This window comes from Heloderma suspectum, chromosome 3 (genome assembly GCF_057233095.1).
Source record: "Heloderma suspectum isolate Gila_16-S chromosome 3, 16-S_ref, whole genome shotgun sequence".
Taxonomy (NCBI): Eukaryota; Metazoa; Chordata; class Lepidosauria; order Squamata; family Helodermatidae; genus Heloderma; species Heloderma suspectum.
The window spans coordinates 63,681,993-63,703,737 of record NC_139460.1 but is presented as its reverse complement, the minus strand read 5'-3'; the positions used below and the strand labels follow the sequence as shown (position 1 = coordinate 63,703,737).

The following is a 21,745-nucleotide window of genomic DNA, read 5'->3' as shown; positions in this document are numbered from 1 at the left end:
TACTTTCCTGGGTCACACAGCACCTGAAATGTTGGGGTTGGGTGGGCAGAGTCCAGGGAGTAGAACTGAATGTCATCAACCCCAAAGGTGCTGCTCAGTGAATGAGAGAGGCTTGTGTCCCCCCCCCCCCGCCCTTGTCGATGCTCCCCTGCTCAGGGAAGTTTAATGGAAGCACTGAATTAAGCCCCTGTATTTTTACCCCACACCTCTCCCCTCTCATCCACCACTGAGATATTCTGAATGCTTGAAGCAGCACTACTGCGCTATTCTGAATGGGAAAAACAGGCTACAAACTGAATGGATAAAGTAGCTACTCTGCTATTGTGAATGCCTGAAATTGCACAACTGTGCTATTCTGAATGGGAAATACAGGTTACACGCTGTGAATGGGGAAAGCAGCTACTCCCCTATTGTGAAAGAGCACTACTACACTATTCTGAATGGGAAAAACAGGCTACAAACTGAATGGATAAAGTAGCTACTCTGCTATTGTGAATGCCTGAAATTGTGCAACTGTGCTATTCTGAATGGGAAATACAGGTTACACGCTGTGAATGGGGAAAGCAGCTACTCCGCTATTGTGAAAGAGCACTACTACACTATTCTGAATGGGAAATCAAGGCTGCATACTGTGAACCGGGAAAGCAGCTACTCCGGTACTGTGAGTGCTTGAAACAGCACTACTGTGATACTGTGAATGGGGAAAAGAGGCCAGATATTGTGAATGGGAAAGCAACCCTACTGTGAATGGTGAAAAAGAGGGAAGGGGGGGAAGGGGTGGCCCCACCCCTTGACCAGGTCACTGCCAGGCCACAGTCAGGTCACCGAAATGGGCACACCCAGGATTTAATGCGGGGGGATGGGGCACACTGCAGCAGAACCATGTGGGAGCTGCGTTTAAGAAAAAAAGACGCACTAAAAGGACTTTCCAAAAATGAGCCTTTTCCAGAGGGAAGCTGCAGGGTTGCTGCAGACTGGCAATAGTGGCATCTGTCATGAACGACCCTGATGCGATGTCGCTCCACACTAAATCTCCCATGTGTAGCTTGAGCCCAGATTATAAGGCAGAGCCAGGAAACATGGATCTTTGGGAATCTCTTGCCTTTTGGCATGCTGCAAGAGCAATCTTGTTGTCTCTTTCACACACACACGCACTTTCATTTCTGCACAAGCCCTCTGGCTTCCAGTGCATCATTTCCCAGCTCCACACACCACGGAAGTTATATCCCTTAAACTATTCTCTATCCTTCTTTCGAGCCAGACAGTTAGCTTACAAGAATTTCCTTCTCTTGCTATCCTTAGGATGTGTTGGTTTTCATTTTTGTTCTGTCTTTCACAAGGCTTTCTTCTTCTTTTCTTAGCTTCCAAAAATATTGGCTGCATTAAGGCTCTCATTAACATCTGAACACATAGGACAAACGTTCTTAACTCTAAACTCTTTTCCAGTCCCTGCAACCCATTCACCCCTGTCCCTCACCAAAGCCTAAGCAACTCGGCTCCTTACTTATGAAACTTCCTGCTGTTCTTTATACCCTGAAACTTTCTACCAATATTTCTTCAGGACTAACTCTGTCCCTTTTCCCTTCCCAAAACACTTCTTCCCTTTCTCCCTAATCTTTGCATCTGAGAACTGCTGTTTGTTCACACACACACACACACACTCCTCTATCTCTCATACTCCTGAACCCCTCTTCATCCACACTTGAACCTTTTAGAATGGGGAAAAAACTACACAAAAGTTGGAAAACCACCAAACAATCATTGGTAGGGGAACAGAAATGTGTGGGGGGGTGACCAGCTGGGGAATCCTGGGGGGCTGAATTAGGATCCCAGGAGGGCTGGATTTGGCACCCAGACCTGAGTTTCTGCACCCTGACATAGGAGCCGGGCAGATGGAGAAGATATGCAGGGGGCTAACTGCTGGTTAGGCCTATGCAACAAATTTGCATGTACCAACAATCTAGAACATTTATAAGAGAGCACAATTTCATAAAGTTTGACAGCTTTGAGACATTTGCTTGTTTAAAAAAGAAAGAAAAGAACAGCTATTAGATTTTAGGTGCTCACACAGCAAAGTGAGCTGCGCTTACCTTCCCTTTCACGTCTTTCTGCTCTCTTCTTTCTGATGCAGTAAAAAATCACAGCCAAAAAGACGGTGAGGGTGACTACACCTCCTGCAGTGATCAGGTATATATACATCGGAAGTACAGGAGAGGCTAAATCTGGACAAGTTACATGGAGAAGTGATGAGATACATATAGATATATACAGATGATCCAAAACAGGTAACTGCCACAAGGATAGCCTTAATCTGTTGTAGCGAGTATGAACATATTGAGGATGTCTGGTAAACGTCGTAGTGTTTCTAACCTATGTAAGAACTGATTCACACATGGCCATATATCACGTGATATGCCAGTTCCTTGATGACTCACAGCTGAATGTGTGGCCTGCTTGTCCAGGGACAAGCCCAGTGTGTGTCGTGCTTGAATTGTGACGCAGACATTTCTCAAACGCAAGTCATCCACTTGCTGCTGCAGTCATCACCTGATTATCCCACAGAGGCAAGCCTTGTATGGATTAGGCGTACTCTGCTACATGTGACTGCAGTTCTCCTAAAGAATTTCTGCAGCAATCGCCTAAATGCAATCGATGCAATTATACATACAAACGAGTGCATGGACTCGCAGCACTTTTGACTTCACAACTATGGGCATCCTCCAGCTTAATAGATAGGTTGGAGGTGTGTTGCACTTGCGACAAGGTTTCAAAAACTTCTTAGGATCTCACCGTCCTGCAGTTCAACAGTGTTACAATCAAAAATTTCTTTTGCTTTGCTTTTTTGTTCTGGAGGGAGTGGGGGAGGAGATAATCTCTTGGACATAATTAGATTTCATAACTTGAGTTTCACTTTTGCTCGTTGTTCAAGAAGCAGCTCCTGGTGCAAGTCTGAAGAGCTTCAGTGGAACACATACATCCACAGCACAGAACTGAGCTGGTCTGTATAATGGAACTTCTCTGCCATCTCTTTTTCTTTGAGCAACAGACTATGACAGATCTACTTGCTTCCCTCTCTTGAACTTCCGTATTACTTCTATTACTTCCTCATTGTCCCCCCCCCCCCCCCGACCAACTCCTTTGAACTTATATTGTGCATTTCCTAGCCAGGGCTGCTAAATTGTACCATTTATGATGAAGAAAAACAAAATTAAACTAGGAGAACCAATAAACCAAACCACAACTTTTCTCAAGAGCTCACATCTTCCGTCTGCTAAATTAAGATATACTTTTCAGGAGGTTAACTGCAACTCCAGTTATTATTATTAGCATTAATCCAAGAAAAATCCTCAGACCTACTTGTTAGGATAAAAAATATGGCAACATAAAGCACAGTAATGAATATTTTCCACAGGGTGGGTTGTTAACCATGCAATGTGGCTTGTTTTTCTCAAACAATTCACCTTGAGAACCCATGATTTGTTGTTGGATTGTTCAGGGTGGTTAACAAGCCACCCTGTGGAAAAAGCCCTGGGTTCGGACAACACACTAACCCACTGTTCAACAAGCAACCCACGGTTCAATAACAGCCCATGCTCATCAACTGACTGTGGGTTAGCACGTTCTGTGAACAGCCCCGCAGTGTCATCATCAGGGATGTCCAGCTTCTTGAACTTAACCTTATATCCAGCAACTACATCAGCACCTGGCAAGCTGAGGCCCATGTACCCCAGCAGGATTCAACAGGGCTAATGCTTTGCGGGGAACCTCCCCCACCCCCACAGTGCAGTACCAGAACCAGGTTTGGGGGACCCTTGGGCAAGACATCTTCAATGGGCCCCTGACTCAGTGAGCCTACCTTCTCACCAGCAGGTCACCAGCTGCTATTGCTCCTCATCCTCTTTCGCATCATTGCTAAATGCTTGCGTGCTTGACAGGCAGAGAGCAAGTAGGCAGTGGCACCTCCTCCTCCTCCTCTTCAGCACCTACATTGGCTGATCCAGAGGGAGAGGCAGGTGAACCGTCATGCTGCAACGGGGAAGAGGAGGAGCAACTCCAGGGGGCTCTTGCCAATGTTGGGGTATGGACCCTTGGCAGGTGCCCAACCATGCTGGCCCTTCATGCTGGCCCTGCCCCAGTGCCCACCACCACTTGGTCACTCTGCTTCAGCCACTCTGCCCCTGACAGCAGCACCACCAGGTAAGCCCACAACAAGTGACTGAATGAGGGGAAGCTAGGAGCTGCCCGCATCCCCCTTGTGCTCAGGCTTGCCTGTTGTCACTGTAATAGGCCAGGAGCCAAGCAGCCACTCGACTCCCAGCCACTAGAGTGCCGCCTCTCAGTGATGGCTGGTGGCTGCGATTTCGGTGGGGCTGTGGACCCACTCTGGGTTTCAATCAGAACCAGCCAGAACTCTAAAGGAGCTATCCAAGGTGATGAATTGGTTCAGCAACCGGAGCCAGCAGCCTCCATTGCCACCTCCCCTGACGGAGAGAGGATGCTGGTGGCTGCAGCAGCACTGCCATTGCAGGAAGCCCAAAGTGGAGCCTGGAGCTCGGGGTGGTGGTGGTGGCAATTGGCACCAAAGGCTGCATGCCCAAGGCACCCCAAAATCAGGAGCCAGGCCTGCTTCTATCTATTCACAGTGTTCGGTGCAATGGTGCTTCCAGATGCCATCACTGACATCACCCTTTTATGACGCCATCACCCTGCCTCATCAGAGACATTCATGGGGTGTCCAGATGATGTTGTCTTCTACTTGTAACCTTCCCATGTTTCCCCACCGCTTCTTCTATCTGTTTCCTTAATGAAGGCAATCTGTTAAGGAAGAAAAGACAGAAGAGCTGCGCAATGCTACAAGCCCTCTGTCTGGAAGCACTCAAAGAGAGGCTTAGGGTGGACTCCTATGCATGTTTAAGCAGAAAAAAGTCTTGCAACTCCCAGCGTGCCCCAGCCAGTTGTAGGACTTTTTTTCTGTCTAAACATACATAGGATTCCACCCTTAGTAGCTCTTTTTTTCCTCTTTTTTCTTTACAGTGAGCGTGAGGAGCTGGATGGCTGTGCCTCACTTGCTTGAACACGTTTCTTTGTGTGTTCCTGCAGCTAAAGAAGCAGCTTGGTAATGTGTCCTTCAGTTCTGTGGCTTCTTTTGCTACAGAAGACATAGGAAAAGATCATAGGCCATTTCAATCAGCACTGTCAGATCTAAGCCAGAGTCCTAATGACATCTCAGCATGATTACAGCTATTGAGGTTTGGAGAAACTACACTCTCTGTTTTTATAATTAAGTGCTGTTTTAACAATACGGATTCATACCTTGTCCTGGACAGTTGATTTCTTTCTCAGCATGTTGCTTGCTAACCTCACACTTGAATTTCCCAGAAAGGGTACCTTGCACCTTCAATATCACCTTCCATGCCCCTTTGACATGTCTTGGTTCTGGAATATTTTTCATCTCTTGAGTATTGCGAAACAACTTAAATCTGGGTTTTTGTGTTTCACTGGATTTGATCTCACAGCTCACTGTTTTTTCAATGCAATTCTCACTGACTTGTGGTGGAGGTTCTGAAAGAGAGGGGAAAAGGAGGAGAAGTTCTCAGAGTTACTCCAGCTAAAATATGCCATCATTAAAAGAGACCTGGGATTATTCCAAGACTTGCATGAAGAAACTTGATGTACTCAGATCTTAAAATGAGATTCAGTTTACCAGACTACAAGCTAATGAATACCAATGGAACACAATGAAACAAACACTATGTAAGGGAAAAACCCAGGAAACACCTACACATACACAGAAAGGAAACAAAAACTGAGTTTGGTATCTAACAGCAAAACTCCAACTCAGTACATTCTGCAAACATTATTATATAGACCAGGGATTGACAGAAGGTGGATCTCCAGATGTTTTGTACCTCAATTCCCAGAAGCCCCTACCAACATTGCCAATAGTTAGGAATGTTGGGAGTTGAAGTCCAAAACATCTGGAGATCTACTTTCTGCCTGCCTTGGAAAAGACCAGGGATGGGGAACCTCCAGCCATAGACCAGATGTGGTCCTTGGATGATTCCCAAGTGGCCTCCAGGGCTTCTCATCCTTAGGCCTACCCGCTCCTTGGCTTCCATGCTGGCTGCAGAAAGAGGAGCTTCTCTTCCTCCCAGCCAGCACAGAAACACAGCCAGTTGCAGGTGCAGGGCCCAGTCAGGATCAGGGGACATTAATCTTTACACACACACACACACACACACACACACAGTGCAGTCCCAATCCCCACATCTGCAATTTGCACTGGAGAAAAGACTCCCATTCTCTCTAACCACTTTTGCTGAGGACAATGAAAGTTAGCGAGACTGGGAGGTAGGTTGTTCGTCACAACAGAGGAAGATGTGGGTGAACTCACCAAGGAGGGGGCAAGGCTCAAGAGACAGGGCAGGGCCTAGGACAAGAAGCCACAGGCTGGTTTGCGAGGCTTTCTGGGCCTCATCTAGTGCCCACCTGGCCTGGAGGCCAGCATTTCCCCACCCCTGTACTAGAGGATTAATCACCCTTGGAATGTAAGAGCCATTTGACTCTCTGGTCCGATGCGCATGTCACAATAAGGCATGCTGAAAATGAGCCACAGTGGTTTGGTTCTTCACTTGCTAACCCGCATTCCTCCCGACAGACCATCAGGTGCTCTGCAGCTTGCCATGGCTTGTTTCCCCATAGTCCTCCCACCTGCTCCCAGCACATATCACATGGGGCTTTGTGGCACAACCTCACAGCCTACTCCACTACTCTGCTGCTCATTAGCGCAGTTGAGGGATTTTTTGTAGAATTTGTTTTTCACCTTTGGGGAGATTTGCACAAATTTAACATTAAAAGAATCTTTGGGAGAATTTTGCACAAATTCACAGTAACTACTGTGCTTAGCGAAAAAAATCCCTCAACTACGCTAATGAGCACATTTGTACATCACATTTTTTTCAATGAGGTTTACTCCTGAGAAAGTCAGCAGGTGCTTTTGGGTTCCCTTTGCAAAAAAAAAAATCCATGCCACATTATAGTTTTACACTCATTCCTGCAATGCCCTTCCCCCCCTTCCTGATTCTCAGGTACACAGAGCTTTATTGATATTAAGAGCTGATGGGCCCCCAAATTCCCCCTAATCGTGCCAGGACCATTATTATTATTATTAGCACTGCTGCTCCTTGTTCATTCACAATATCACTTTTCCAAAGGAGCGTTGTTGTGTACCTTTGCACTACTTCACCCGCCTCCACTGAAGGGAGGATGTTTGCATGTCTGTTTGGAAGTAACTCCTCCATTGCATGCAAGGCAAGGGAGAGGAAGAAAGCCTGTTGATTCAAAGCTGCAGGGGGAGCAGAGGGCTAAAAAATGGAGTTGTGCAGGTACACAGAGCTTTATTGATTTTAAAAGCTGATGGTTCAAATGTGCGCATATATGGGAGTGCACAACTGTGCATTTCTATGAGCGCAAAAAGTGATTGTCCCCAACCCCCCTCCTTCTCATCCATTTCACTTGACTGAGCACAGAAAGGAAAACAGGCGGAAATAACTCAGGATCCTATCATGGAGCCTTTAGTTTTCCCCAATCCCCCCTATAACCACACTTCTGAGGACAATCCTGTCTAGCAAGCAGCCTTCCTGTCTTTCCCTTGACACCAAGAGAGTTGCCTTTCTTTCATATGCTCTGCTGAATTTTTTTTCTTTTTTCCGTGGCCCTCCTCCCTTTCTTTTCTCTTAAAATACAGCCAATAGTGCCAGTGCCTTTTATAATATGACACCGTCAACACATAACTATGAGGCTTAAACTAGGGATGGCGGAGAAATCTGCCATGGACTCCGGTGAGGCTGGATTCTTTAGAATCCGCCCCCCTGAAGTCCGTGGCAGGACGGACTGCTCCCACCACCCCGTGAAGTCCAGTAGGGACAGAACCTACCTGGTGCCAGCCGGTCTGGGTCCATCCACTGCTGTCTGCAGCCATCCACTGCTGGGCTGCGGATGCAAATGGCATCCAGTGTAGCGGACGCCATTTGCGTCCCTGTCCTTGGCCGTGATTGGCTACGTAAATATTTACGTAGCCTATCACAGCAAAGAGCAGGGACACAAATGGCATAGCAGATGCCATCTGCGTCCCTGCTCTTTTTGTGATTGGCTACATAAGGGGACAGGCCCTTATGTTCTCCTCGACCTCTCAGCGGCTTTTGATACCGTTGACCACGGTATCCTCATGGACCGCCTGGAGGGGTTGGGCATTGGAGACACCGTATTGCGGTGGTTCCGGTCCTTCCTCTCCGGCAGGTACCAGAGGGTAGCACTGGGAGAGGAGGTTTTGGACCCGTGGCCACTTACTTGTGGGGTGCCACAGGGTTCCATCCTCTCCCCGATGCTATTTAACATCTAAGTGAAGCCGCTGGGGGCTATCATCAGGAGGTTTGGGGTGCAGTGTCATCAATATGCGGATGACACGCAGCTCTACCTCTCATTCAAATCTTCACCAAGGTTGGCCGTAGAATCCCTGTCCAAATGTCTGGAGACGGTGAGTGGCTGGATGGGGAGGAATAAGCTGAAGCTGAACCCTGACAAGACCGAGGTACTTTTGGTGGGAGACAAGAGGAGGCTGGGGGATGTTGACCTGGTGTTGAATGGGGTATGGCTACCCTTGAAAGACCAGGTCCGCAGCCTGGGGGTCATTTTGGACTCCCAGCTGTCCATGGAGGCTCAGGTGTCAGCTGTGAGCCGGACAGCACTGTATCAACTCCATCTGATACGGTGGCTGCGCCCCTTCCTTCCCGACCATCTGCTCCCATCGGTAGTACATGCCCTGGTCTCCTCTCATTTAGACTACTGTAATGCACTCTAAGTGGGGTTACCCTTGAAGACGGTTCGGAAACTGCAGCTGGTACAGAACGCGGCAGCTCATCTGATTAAAGGCAGCTGCCAGCGAGATCACATCACTTCAGTGCTGAAGGAGTTGCACTGGTTACCAGTTGTTTTCCGGGCCAAATTCAAGGTGTTGGTTTTGACCTTTAAAACCCTATATGGTTCCGGCCCAGCCTATCTTAAGGAGCGCCTCCAGCAGCACCAGACAGGCCGCTTAACAAGATCAGCCTCGGATGGCCTTCTCTCTGTCCCATCAGCCAGGACAGCTAGACTGGTGGGGACGAGGGAGAGGGCCTTTTCTGTGGTGGCCCCCACTCTGTGGAACTCCCTCCCTAGGGAACTCCGTCATGCCCCCTCTTTAATGAGCTTCCGTCGTGCATTAAAAACGTGGTTGTTCAGGCAGGCATTTGGGGAGGGTTAGGGTATTTTAGAAAATGTTTTTATTGTAGAATTTTATTGTTTTAAACTGTTTTATTGTATGTTGTACATCGCCCAGAGTGGCTGGGTGACCAGCCAGATGGGCGAGTAATAAATTTAATAATAAATAAATAAATAAATAAGCCTCTCTCATTCGCTGAGCAGCACCTCTGTGGCTGATGATGTTCACTTCAACTGGCAAGACACTGCCCAGTCCCAAAGTAAGGAGGTTTAAAGTGCTCTGTGTGACTTGTGAAAGCAGGTTTTAAGGTAGTGTTTACTCCACATTTTTTGCTCTGTGTGCCCCTGACAGACCAAAGCCGATTTCATGAAAATCCGGATAATACCCGGAAGCGCTTCTCCTTCCGTTGTCATGTAGATGGCCCCCGTGTTGTGTGAACCAGGTCTTTCAGCTGCACTAGCTCCCCATTTGTTTCAAGGCTAGTCTTAACCTTTAAAGCCCTAACCAGCCAGAAGGCCTGCCTTCTCTGTACCTACCCAAACCTTAAGATCTTTTCCACAGGCCCTATTCGGAGTGCCCCCATCAAATGAAGTGAAGCAGGTGACTATCAAGGAGAGGGCCTTTTCAATAGAGGCACCCCAGTAAAAGAAAAGCTTTCCCAGCGAGGTTTGCTTCGCTCCATCTCTGTGGTCTTTTCAGTGCCAGAGTAAGCCTTTTCTTCTCCCCCTGGTCCTTTCATTAATTCATCTGGGCCCCTCAGTTTTAAAATGTGTGTTTAATTTTGGGGTGTTCGGTGTTTGTGTTTGTATTTTATGCTGCTTTCGGACTGGTGAACACAAGAGATAAAACAGTAAAAGGATAAAAAGTTTAAAACACCAGATTAAAATTATGCATTTTTTAAAACAGAATAACAATAGAAACCGTGACTGGTCAATTAAGGAGTGCCTACTGGAACAGTGCTGTTTTCAGGAGGTGCCAGAAACAGCACAGCATTGCTGCCTGCCTGACCTCCAGGGGCAGGGAATTCCAAAGAAAGGGGCCCACCACACTGAAGGCTGTTCTCCTGGTGGATTCCAGTCGGGCCATAGGTCTATGTGGAACCACGAGGAGCAAGCCCTCTGATGAACAGGGCAGGTTGGTAAGGGAGAACGCACTTTCTCAGGTATCCTGGTCCCAAGTTGTTTAGGGCTTTGTACACTAGTACTAAAACCTTAAACCTGGCTGGCCTGGTAGCGAATAGGCAGCCAGTGCAGTTCCCAAGGAGTTACATGCTGAAAAGGGGCAGCTCCTGCCAGAGCCAAGCTGCTGTGTTCTCCACTAGCTCGAGCTTCTGGAGCAGCCTTAAGGACAGCCCCACATAGAGTGCATTGCAGCAATCCAGTCTTGAGGTTACTAGCCCCTGTACCACTGTGGCCAGGCTATCCCTGTCCAGGAGAGGCTGTAGTTGGTGGACCAGCTGAAGCTGGTAAAAAGCACTCCAAGCTGTCATGGCCACTGGGGCTTCCAGTGACAGTGATGGATCTAAGAGTACCCCCAAACTACGGACCTGATCTTTCAGAGAGAGTGCAACCCCATCCAGATCAGGCAATGAGCCTATCTCCCAGACTCGGGAACCCCTCACCCACAGGGCTTCCATCTTGCCAGGATTCAGTTTCAATTTATTGGCCCTCATCCAGCCCATTACTGAGTTCAGGCACTGGTCCAGGACTTGCACAGCCTTTCCTGATTCAGATGTCACAGGGAGACAGAGCTGTGTGTCATCAGCATACTGATGGCACTTCGCTCCAAATCCCCTAATGACTGCTCCCAGCAGCTTCATATAGATGTTAAATAACATTGAGGACAAAATGGTACCTGCAGAACCCCATAGTTCAATTGCCAAGGGACTGAGGAATAGTCACCCAATGTTACTCTCTGAAATTGGCCCTGCAGGTAGGACCAGAACCACTGTAACACAGTGCCTCCAATACCCATCATGGAGTCAATCCAGGAGCATACCATGGTCGATAGTATCAAAAGCTGATGAGAGGTCCAGCAGAATTAACAGGGTTGCACTCCCCCTGTCCCTCTCTCAATAAAGGCTATCCATCAGGGTGACCAAGGCTGATTCAGTCCTGTAACCAAGACAAAACCCAGACTGAAATGGGTCTAGATAATCAGTACCCTCCAAGACTGCCTGCAGCTGTTCCGCCACTACTATCTCCAGAACCTTCCCTGAGAAAGGGGTATTTGCAGCTGGGTGGTAGTTGTCTAATACCATTGGGTCCAGAGTGGGCTTCTTCAGGAGTGGTCACACTACTGCCACCTTAGTAGGGACCACCCCCTCACAAAGGGAAGCATTTATCACACCCTGGACCCACCCAGTCATGCCCCCTCGGCTAGCTTTTATTAGCCAGGAGGGGCAAGGATCAAGAGGGCATGTGGTCGGTCACATTGCTGCAAGTACCTTGTCTATGTCATCAGGCTGCAACAACTGAAACTGATCTCACAAAATCAAGCAGATGGTGGCATCAGACACCTTGACTGAAACTGAGCTAACAACAGCATTAAGTTCGCTGCAGAGACAAGCGATTTTGTCCTCAAAGTGCAATGCAAAAAGGTCATAGCGGGTCCTTGAGGGGACCAGGGACCCATTTGCTGGGGAGAGTGTTAACAGTCCCCAGACCACCTGAAAGAGGTCTGTGAGATGACTACCTGAGGATGCAGTGGAAGCAGCAAAGTAAACCTTCTTTGCTGCCCGCACTGCCACACAATAGGCATGATTATGTGCTCTAGAGCGTGCTCGATCATCTTCACTTTGTGACTTGTGCCATTTGCAGTCTAACTGATGTCCAGCCTGTTTCATTGCCCAGAGCTCCCCAGTATACCAGGGAACAGAACAGGTTCCACAGCACTGGAGAGGGCACTCAGGTGCAATCAAGTTGAAGGCCCTCTGCATCTCACTGTTCCACAGTGAGGCTAGGGCCTTGGCTGGATCACCAGCTTTCTCCACTGGAAAATCCCCAAGAGCATTCAGAAATCCATCAGATTCCTTCAGATTCCATCAGATTCCATCAGACCATCCAAATGGGTCCCCCACCCCTGCAGGAGGGAAGTATCACCATGAGTTCAAATCACACGAGGAAATGATCTGACCATGACAATGGGGTTGCTTGGACCCCTCCAATTTTCAGATTATTCATCTCATAGCTTGGAGCAAAAACCAAATCAAGGGTATGCCCTGCTTCATGTGTTGGGCCGATGACAAACTGAGACAGCCCTGTGGTTGTCATGGAGGCCATGAAGTCCCAAGCTGAAGCTCCAGAGACAGCCTCAGCATAGAAGTTGAAGTCACCCAGAATTACCATCCTGGATTCCTCCAACACCATCTTCCACCAGCTCGGTCAGGGAGGATGCTGGGCAGCAGAGTGGGCAGTACACCAGCACCATCCCCAATCTGTCTCTATGGCCCAACACCAGGTGCAGCCCCTCAAGGCCTGCTCCAAGGAGGAGTGGTTTCCTGGTGATAGAGATGGAGGTTCTGTGAACCAAAGAGACCCACACACACACACACCCCAGCCCTCCAACCTATGTTGGTTCTGTACTGAGTACCCAGGTGGGCAGATCTGAGTCAGGTCAGCCCCACCCAGCTCACCCACCCAAGTCTCAGTAATACCAGATCAGCCATCTCAACCACAATTAGGTCATGGATGAGTGCAGTTTTATTGCGGACCAACCTGGCATTAAATAGCAAATGCAGCCATAGGCCAAACATGATGAGAAGACAAGAGAAATATCAGCCAGCCTGCTAGCAAACCCCACTGTCTGTATAGCCAGGCCACAGCAACAGGAAAGGAAGACAAAGAGACTCACCAGATGGGGAAGGGAGAAATGTGAAATTCAGAGACTCACCATCAACTATCAAAGTAACAGTTGTTTCGTTAAATAATGGCTCTCTTTTTATATTATGTCCATCCACTTTGTAATCTCCAGAATTGTTCTTCATCAATTTATCAATTATCAGGCTTCCATTGGATAGTATGTTGCAGTCCTCCCATCCTTCTTCTGCAGTTTTGTTATCCCATTCCCATGTGACCTGTTTGATTAACTTTCTCTCCTTAACCCATCGTATGCGGAATGGTGTGTCGTCGTATTTGGGAGCAGGCAGAAGAACTGAATGACCCAAAAGACCATGGATCGTTTCACTGCTAGACGCAGCACCTGCAAATGAAAAATGCCACAGGCTTGATCAGACATGGCTCCTTGGGCTCTGATTGGGAGAACTACTTGATTCACTTGATGGTTAATTTGCTTCATATGTGCAATGTTATGGGACCTGTCATCTGACACTCTCAAAGTAACTGGCTCTCAAAGTAAATATAGGGATGTCAGAGAATTTCGCCATGAATCTTGGGGAGGCCGAATGCCAGTGCATTCGGCCCCCCGAAATTGGTGGCGAAACGGTCTGCCCCCCCGCCCCCCCCCTGGGACGGGACTTACCTTGGGCAAATCCTCCTGGTGGCGGTGGCTCCGGCGGTGGTTCGGCGGCGGTGCAGCGGTGGTGCGGCGGCGGTGCGGCGGCGGCAGCTGCGGCGGCCAGTCTTCTGACCAGCTGCCGCCACCGCCATTTCCAGTAAAAAAACAACAACAAAAAAACATGATAGGCTACGTAAAGATTTATGTAGCCTATCATGGCTAGATTTTAAAAAAATACCGTGATAGGCTACGTAAATGTTTACGTAGCCTATCACGGCTGAGTGGAGAAAAAAAACAAAAAACCGCGTATACGCAAATGGTGGTGCCCATGGGCGCCTCCATTTGCGTACGCGTGGTTTTTGTTTTTTGTTTTTTTCACTCAGCCGTGATAGGCTACGTAAACATTTACGTAGCCTATCACGGCTGACTGCAGGGACGCAAACGGCAGCAGCTACGGCCGCCGCCATTTGCGGCCCGGCCAGCCAGGATTCGGGGGTGGAGGGACGGAGCGCCTCCCCCTCCGGCCAGAATTTCGGGGGGGAGGGATGGAGCGCCTCCCCCCCCCGCCAGAATTTCGGGGGGGAGGGACGGAGCGCCTCCCCCCCAGCCAGAATTTCGGGGGGGAGGGACGGAGCGCCTCCCCCCCACCGCAAATCAAATTTCGATACAGGTAACAGACTTTCGTACATCCCTACCTAAATACAGCTTTAATCTAAAGAAGGCAACAGCTACGCCCACACAATACAAAATAGGCCATAAAATCATGATGATGGTTATCCAGAGGGCCCTGTTATTTTAATCCATTGACTTACACACGCACAGTACACTTACCAAACTAGTCTGCTCCCTACACAACACAACCCACACACACTAAGAGTCACCGGTCAGTCAGTTTTCCAAATCTATGACTGGTTTTGTTTTGTTTGGGGCCATTTGACCAATTAGATTTTGGTTTGACCATGTTATACTCAAGCAGCAAGTGGGGAGGGAGGACGGGTTTTTTACCTGTTTGCCTCAGCTTTGCTCCTGTTTGCTTGTTTTTGTTGGGTAGTTATCATTATAATGGGACAGGGTGGCCTGAAAGAGTTTCTACCCAAGCCTCTGTGCAAAATTTCAGTCAAGTGGGATGGGAAGCAGATGATGAAGAAGCAGGCATTACAGACCTGTTTTGGAGCTGCTACTGTTCTGGCCATAGTGATTGAGTCAATGCCTGTGTGGCTACCAATGCAGGCTTGATCACTCCCAACCTGCTTTTTTTTATTAGCGGAACCCACTGGAGCCGCAGACAGGCTACCAGAACACTCCAGTGGCTGGCCACATACAGCGCCCATGTCTCAAATCCATTGTGCCTCAGCATGACAGGGTCATTCCACTCTAGCTAGGCGATCCCAACGCATTGCAGAACCCCAACCCCAGAGGAGAGGACAGGAAGCAGGTGCTGCAACCAGGTGGCAGATGTGTTGTGTGTGAGAGAGAAAGACTGAAAGAGAGAATGGAGAGGGTGTGAGAATGAATGGCCGTGAGGGAGAAGGTGGGGTGCTCATAGCTTAATGAAAGAGAAGGTGGAGTGCATGTGTATGTATATATGGAAAAGGTATGTATATATGCATGGGAGAATTGCCTTCTTTGCATGAATATTGCATTCTTTCCATGGATTGACTTGATCTTTGGCTTGGCTGACTTTCTTGAATGTTTTGTTTTGCATGGGTTTTGAGTTCTCTGCCATACATTCAAAATAAATTTTCAGCTTCAGTATTTCCCATCTATAATGTGAGTGAATAGTTTCTCATAATCTCGATTAAATGTTTGGTTCCTTAATAATGTCCCAAGACATGGTCTGAAGGCACATGAGGCAGCCACTTTGCGGAAGCTAAGCAGGTCTGCGTCTGCTCAGTGCATGGAGGGGGGACCACCTGGGAAGCGCATGCAGCCGCCTTCAGTTCCACAATGGAAGGAAGAAAGGTGGGACAGAAATGTCATACATACGTACATACATACATAATACGCTATATGTATCCTACAAGCTAGGCTTCAGCAGTATGTGAACCGAGAACTACCGGAAGTACAAGCTGGGTTTCGAAGAGGCAGAGGAACTAGAGATCAAATTGCCAACATTCGCTGGATCATGGAGAAAGCAAGAAAATTCCAGAAAAACATCTATTTTTGCTTCATTGACTACGCTAAAGCCTTTGATTGCGTGGATCACAACAAACTGTGGCAAATTCTTAAAGAGATGGGAGTACCAGACAACCTTACCTGTCTCCTGAGAAACCTGTACGAGAGTCAAGAAGCAACAGTAAGAACTGGACATGGAACAACCAATTGGTTCAAAATTGGGAAAGGAGTACGACAAGGCTGTATATTGTCGCCCTGCTTATTTAACTTATATGCAGAGTACATCATGAGAAACGCCGGGTCGGATGAATCACAGGTCGGAATTAAGATTGCCAGGAGAATTATCAACAACCTCAGATACGCAGACGATACCACCCTAATGGCAGAAAGTGAAGAGGATCTAAAGAGCCTCTTGTTGAGGGTGAAAGTGGAGAGTGCAAAAGCTGGTTTGAAACTCAACATTAAAAAAACTAAGATCATGGCATCTGGCCCCATCACTTCCTGGCATATAGAAGGGGAAGAAATGGAAGCAGTGACAGATTTTGTTTTCTTGGGCTCCAAGATCACTGCAGACGGTGACTGTAGCCATGAAATTAAAAGACGCTTGCTCCTTGGGAGGAAAGCTATGGCAAACCTAGACAGCATAGTAAGAAGCAGAGACATCACCTTGCTGACAAAGGTTCGTATAATCAAAGCTATGGTTTTCCCAGTAGCAACATATGGCTGTGAGAGCTGGACTATAAGGAAGGCTGAGCGCCGAAGAATCGATGCTTTCGAACTGTGGTGCTGGAGAAGACTCTTACGAGTCCCCTGGACTGCAAGGCGGTCAAATCAGTCCGTCCTAAAGGAAATCAACCCTGACTGCTCATTGGAAGGACAGATACTGAAGCTGAAGCTCAAATATTTTGGCCACCTAATGAGAAGAGAAAACTCTCTGGAAAAGACCCTAATGCTGGGAAGGATTGAAGGCAAAAGGAGAAGGGGACGGCAGAGGATGAGATGGCTAGATAGCATCACCGATGCAATGAATATGGACTTGAGCACACTCGGGGAGAGAGCGCAGGACAGGAAGGCCTGGCGTGCTATGGTCCATGGGGTCACGAAGAGTCGGACTCGACTGAACGACTGAACAACAACATGCTGTATGTATCTTTGTAACATATGCACCTTGACTTAACTGAGGCTGCTGAGCTGACCTCCTTGAGTCATGCACTTAGTCCTCACTTTGTCTTCGTGGCACATTTAGAGTCATAGGACTGCAGTCGTAATTCCACAGAACGTTTATGGATTGGGATGTAAATAAATGAATTACAAAGGGTTGAATCCTACTTGCATAGATGACATTTTAAAAAACTTTAATATAAAGGTGTTGTGCATTAAATGGACTTCCAAATAATCAGCCAACCCAATATCGCCTGGAGCACCAGGAAACCGGCTGTGTGGCGTGGCTCTCTAATATAGCCCTTTGTGACCTCATGGGTTAGACTTTTGTCTACCCACCAACCTTCCCTAATCTGACCCACTTCCCTTCAGAAAACAGTAGAGGGAATAACTGTGAACACATTTTATTAATTTAAGTGAACCGTATTCTAAGCAAGTGTTCTTAGGTTCAAGAGTCACAAACTAACACTCTGAACCTACACTGTTTTCCAGTTTTGTTGCACATGATGGCCTAAAACCAAAGAGCGTACATTAGCTTGCACATACACCATGGGACGTCTTACTGAGTTTACCAAATTAACTTATACACCTGCATGTGCATGCACACGCATACACACGTTCCATGGCATGGCATGTAACAGCGTCAGCAGTTTTGTTTGCTTTTAATCTCAGAGAAGTTATAACAACCACCCGCCTTTTGGTCCAGCTTGGGGGTTGCTGTTTAGGAAACTGAATAGAAAGTTCTGCTACTAGAAACATGCATCTATTGGGACTGTGGCCACTGTGTATAGAAACACTATACACACTGTGTATAAAACACTACATGTAAAAGCATTTTAAACTCTGTGTGGCTACAACCTGTGTATTTAAATAGATTTGCTTATCCACTGACGCAACTCAGCTAGCTGGGCTGCTGTGGGAAGAACGATGGAGTACAAAACCAAAGTATTCTCACTCATATTGACCTGGTCCTGAGGATGATGGCAAATGCATTCAGGATTGGCCTGTAACTCAAGGGGGTTTATTGTTGCAAATCAACAAGATGGAAGACCTTTTTCACTGCACAAGGGTTTTCCCTCCAACAGAAATAGTTACCCATATCCTACTCCAACCATAGCCCCTCTAGTCTGAGTTAAATCTTCAACCAGATTAAAATGCACTGATTCCATAAATAGCAAGGAACACACATAGTCTTCACATCAAATCCTGACACATACCTTAATAAGATACAAAGAGAATTTGACATATATAGAGAGCGTCTCAGGATTTCTGGTGAGCTCAGAAACGTCTGAACTGAAGATTTTAAATACAGACACTAAGATGATGCAATTTATAAACAATTCTACTATTAGATTAGACAAGAGTGGATATCTAGGAATTAAATAATGATGAAGCATTTGGATGTGATTTTTTTTAAGCACCACTATATCCCCCTTATGAGCATAAAAAGGGAGATCCAGGAATGGAAAGCATTTAACTTTTAATTTGTCAGATTCACCATCACAAAAATGGTTCTCCTTCCCAAGGTTAATTATTTAATTAAAACTCTCCCTGCAATTATTTATGAAGAGAAGATTTGGAAAGGGTGGTTTATGAGTCCCACAGTATCAGAGGATAACCATTAGACATAGGTCTTGCGATAGCACTACTGGGCATCATTCCAGAGTGACTGCATGAAGGCATGATTATACTCATTGTCTAACAGAATGTAGGCCAGAAATAGTGGGACACAGAAAGGGTCAAACATGACCCGATATCCAATCCTAGTATAGAAGGACATGAAATCATCCACTTATTATGGACAAATAGACACATCTAATTAAGGTTTCCAAGAAGTCTTGCCAGACAAGATGCTTTCCTTGCTACTTGGTACTTGTTTCTCATATATGTAGATAAACCATGTCCAAACACTTCTCCCCATGATTAAAATAAAAATCATATATCATTTGTTTTCTGTTATGCTCTAATTAATTGATCCTTTTTTGCCTATCCCCCCGCAAATCTTATTTTTTCATAGTGATTTCCTATATGCCTTTTTCAATCAAGTAATTTTTTTAAAAAAATGCATATAGGAAATCACTGGAAAAATAAGATTTTTTTTGGTAGGCAAAAGAAGATTCATTTAAATAATAAAAATTAAAGTTAAAAATGATTCACAGATACCTAGACTGCTTCAGGTCTGTTGCCTTTTAACACTTGCATTACTCTATCATTTTCTTCTGATAAGCGTTTTAGAAAAATGTATTACTAACATAAACATTTTCCACTTAATACACATTTGATAAGCCTATACAACAGCTTCAAGTCTGAAATGACTTACTCCAGAGTAAACCATCTGCCATCAATGTTAATATTCAAGAATAAGATACAGCAGAAAGTTTTAAAAGGGATAGGAAAGCGTGTTTTTTGGTTGGAAAATAACGCAGTAAAACTTCATATTAATAAGCATGCCAATGGAAAGTCTATTAATAGGGGGAGGTGCTTGCAAATTATTTTAGTTATTATTAAAGTTGTAATCAGAAGCCAAATGGATATAAATTAGGGCTGTCAACCAGTTACATAATTGATCAATTGAACTGATCACCTGTCGTTTTAACTGATTGACATTTTAAGTGACCTTTGGATATTGCAAAATCTCAGTATAGCTGCCTCTTTAAGATATTGAGGCAAGCTTAAGGGAAGCTTAATAAACAAAAGCTATATTCAGTAATAACAGGAATGACTATTTAAAATTTTTTCTTTTTCATTCCCTGTTACACTAGCATAGAATCAAAACAGACTAAAAAGAAACTAAGGATTAACACCACACTTGTTTAACAATTACAACTAGCCCTCCTCAGTTAATCAATTAAAGCATTAATTAGCTAAACTACCAGCTAAACTGATTAACATGTTTACTCAGAAGTAATTCCTACTGAGTTTAATTGTATCTTATTTAAATCAGTGGGGTTATTTAACTCTGTATTGAATTTTGGTTGTTGTTTAAATGTTAGATGTATATAGGTTGCCGATCACAACCCAGGGTTCTTCCAATTCCATTCTTACGGGCAATTCAGCTTAGGTGCTTCGAAGGAGGGCCACTGCTCCACATTCTTGCCTCCTTCCTTAGAAAGACAGGTTGCAGTCCCACAGAGAAACATTGCTTAACTGACTACAGTATAGTTTAAACTGTAATCCTATACACACTTACCTGGGGGTAAATAATCCCAATGAATTCAAATGAGGCTGCTTAACAGCACAATCCTAAAGATGTCTACTCTTTCTACTCAGTAGACATCCTTGAGACTGTGTTATTAAACAGCCTAAGTGTGCACAGGATTATACCTTGTCTCCATATTTATTTTGATTCAGGATAGTTCATTTCATTTCTAATAAATAGAAGTTCTGAGCTATAAACTCTCCCACTGAAAATGCAATGTTTCCTTCAAACCCCCTACTTGGCCTATAGCAGGATTTATCTGATAAAGGACATGAGATCCTTTAAATTTTGCTCCATCTTCCTATATAATATGGTACAATCTGCTTGGAAATTCTTCTGCTGAAATCAGTAGGATTTGCACAACAGTACTCCCAGTGAATTGTGCCCAGCATCCCCAACATGGTGAGACAATCTTTAAATTAAATTTAATCGATATACTTAGCTCTAATATTTGCTGAATACATACTTGCAGTGTAGAAAAATATTCACAAAACTACAGTATATGAATTAACCTCATCCACATTGCAAAAGTTTAATTTTAATCCTAAAGCCAAACACAACCAAATCCTAGCTGGATTAAATTATAAACCACGAAGGCACATTTTCAACTTCCATAGGCACAAAAGATTTGCCACAATTGTAAATGCTTGTAATGCATTCCTGCTTTCAGAGAGGAGCAAGAAAGGAAGTGGTTGCAAACTCACCTTTCAGGCAAAAGGTGAATTTCATTAGGAAAATGGTGCCTAAATTCATTTTCAAGGCTGTATTTTTTATCTGAAGAAAAATGTTGCAGGCAAGAGAAGAGTGTTCTTCTCACTTAGCATGCAGATCTAGTTAGATGGCTGTTCCCAGGCAGCATACCATACTTCTTGCTCCTCCTCCCAGCCCCTTCTGGGGTTCCTATTCTCTAACAAGTAGAAAAGAGCAGGTCAAAGTTGGGTTTTGTGGCTATTTTAAGTACACAAATGTTGCAGACGTGCGTTTCCCTCTTTGTTTCAAAATCTCCAGATCTGCAGATTCATGGGCTTATTTTTATGCAAAACAAAACACAATTTCAAGTTAGATGTCTTATTTGATATTTTGGGAAGAACCCCCAAATCTCCCCAACTTTTTAACAATAGCTTTGGGCACTTTTATTCATTTATTCATTATTTTTATTTCATCTATGGGCCATCCTCCAGGACGGCATACAGTCCAAGTTGACAATTACAGTGGCTTGGATCCTAAAATAAGCTAACTTAAGAAAGTTCATGGGAGGAAAGTTACTTGTCCCCTCCTTCCCTGCATGCACCCTCCCAAAGCCTTTATGGAGTGCCAGGTAAGGTCCCTCTTGGACTATGTGGAATGGGGCATTTGAGGCTGCTGAAAGTTCCTAGATGAGAAATTTTCCTTCTGTGAACTTCCTTAAGCTAATTTATCACAGGAGCCAAGCCTATAAACCAGGCTCATGTAGAAAAAAGAAGGTTCAGGTCCCAAACCATATATGGCTTTATGCGTAACGATCAGCTTTGGATCAGAGCCTTGGCACAGGAAGCAGAACAAAGAGTAACTTTGGG

The 21,745-nt window shown here is 45.7% G+C and overlaps 1 protein-coding gene across 1 annotated transcript in view; it reads right to left on the bottom strand.

Moving 5' to 3' along the window:
* CD2 (CD2 molecule) overlaps positions 1-21,082 on the bottom strand; it is a 29,314-nt gene extending 8,232 nt beyond the window's left edge. Inside the window, exons 1-4 of the mRNA XM_084843458.1 lie at positions 20,894-21,082; positions 13,151-13,459; positions 5,314-5,562; positions 2,091-2,222 (exon numbers count right to left, since the gene is read on the bottom strand). Of these exons, the coding sequence (XP_084699584.1) occupies positions 2,091-2,222; positions 5,314-5,562; positions 13,151-13,459; positions 20,894-20,942 (739 nt within the window). The 5' untranslated portion in view covers positions 20,943-21,082. The remainder of the gene's footprint in view (positions 1-2,090; positions 2,223-5,313; positions 5,563-13,150; positions 13,460-20,893) is intronic.
* Positions 21,083-21,745: the final 663 nt, after the last annotated feature.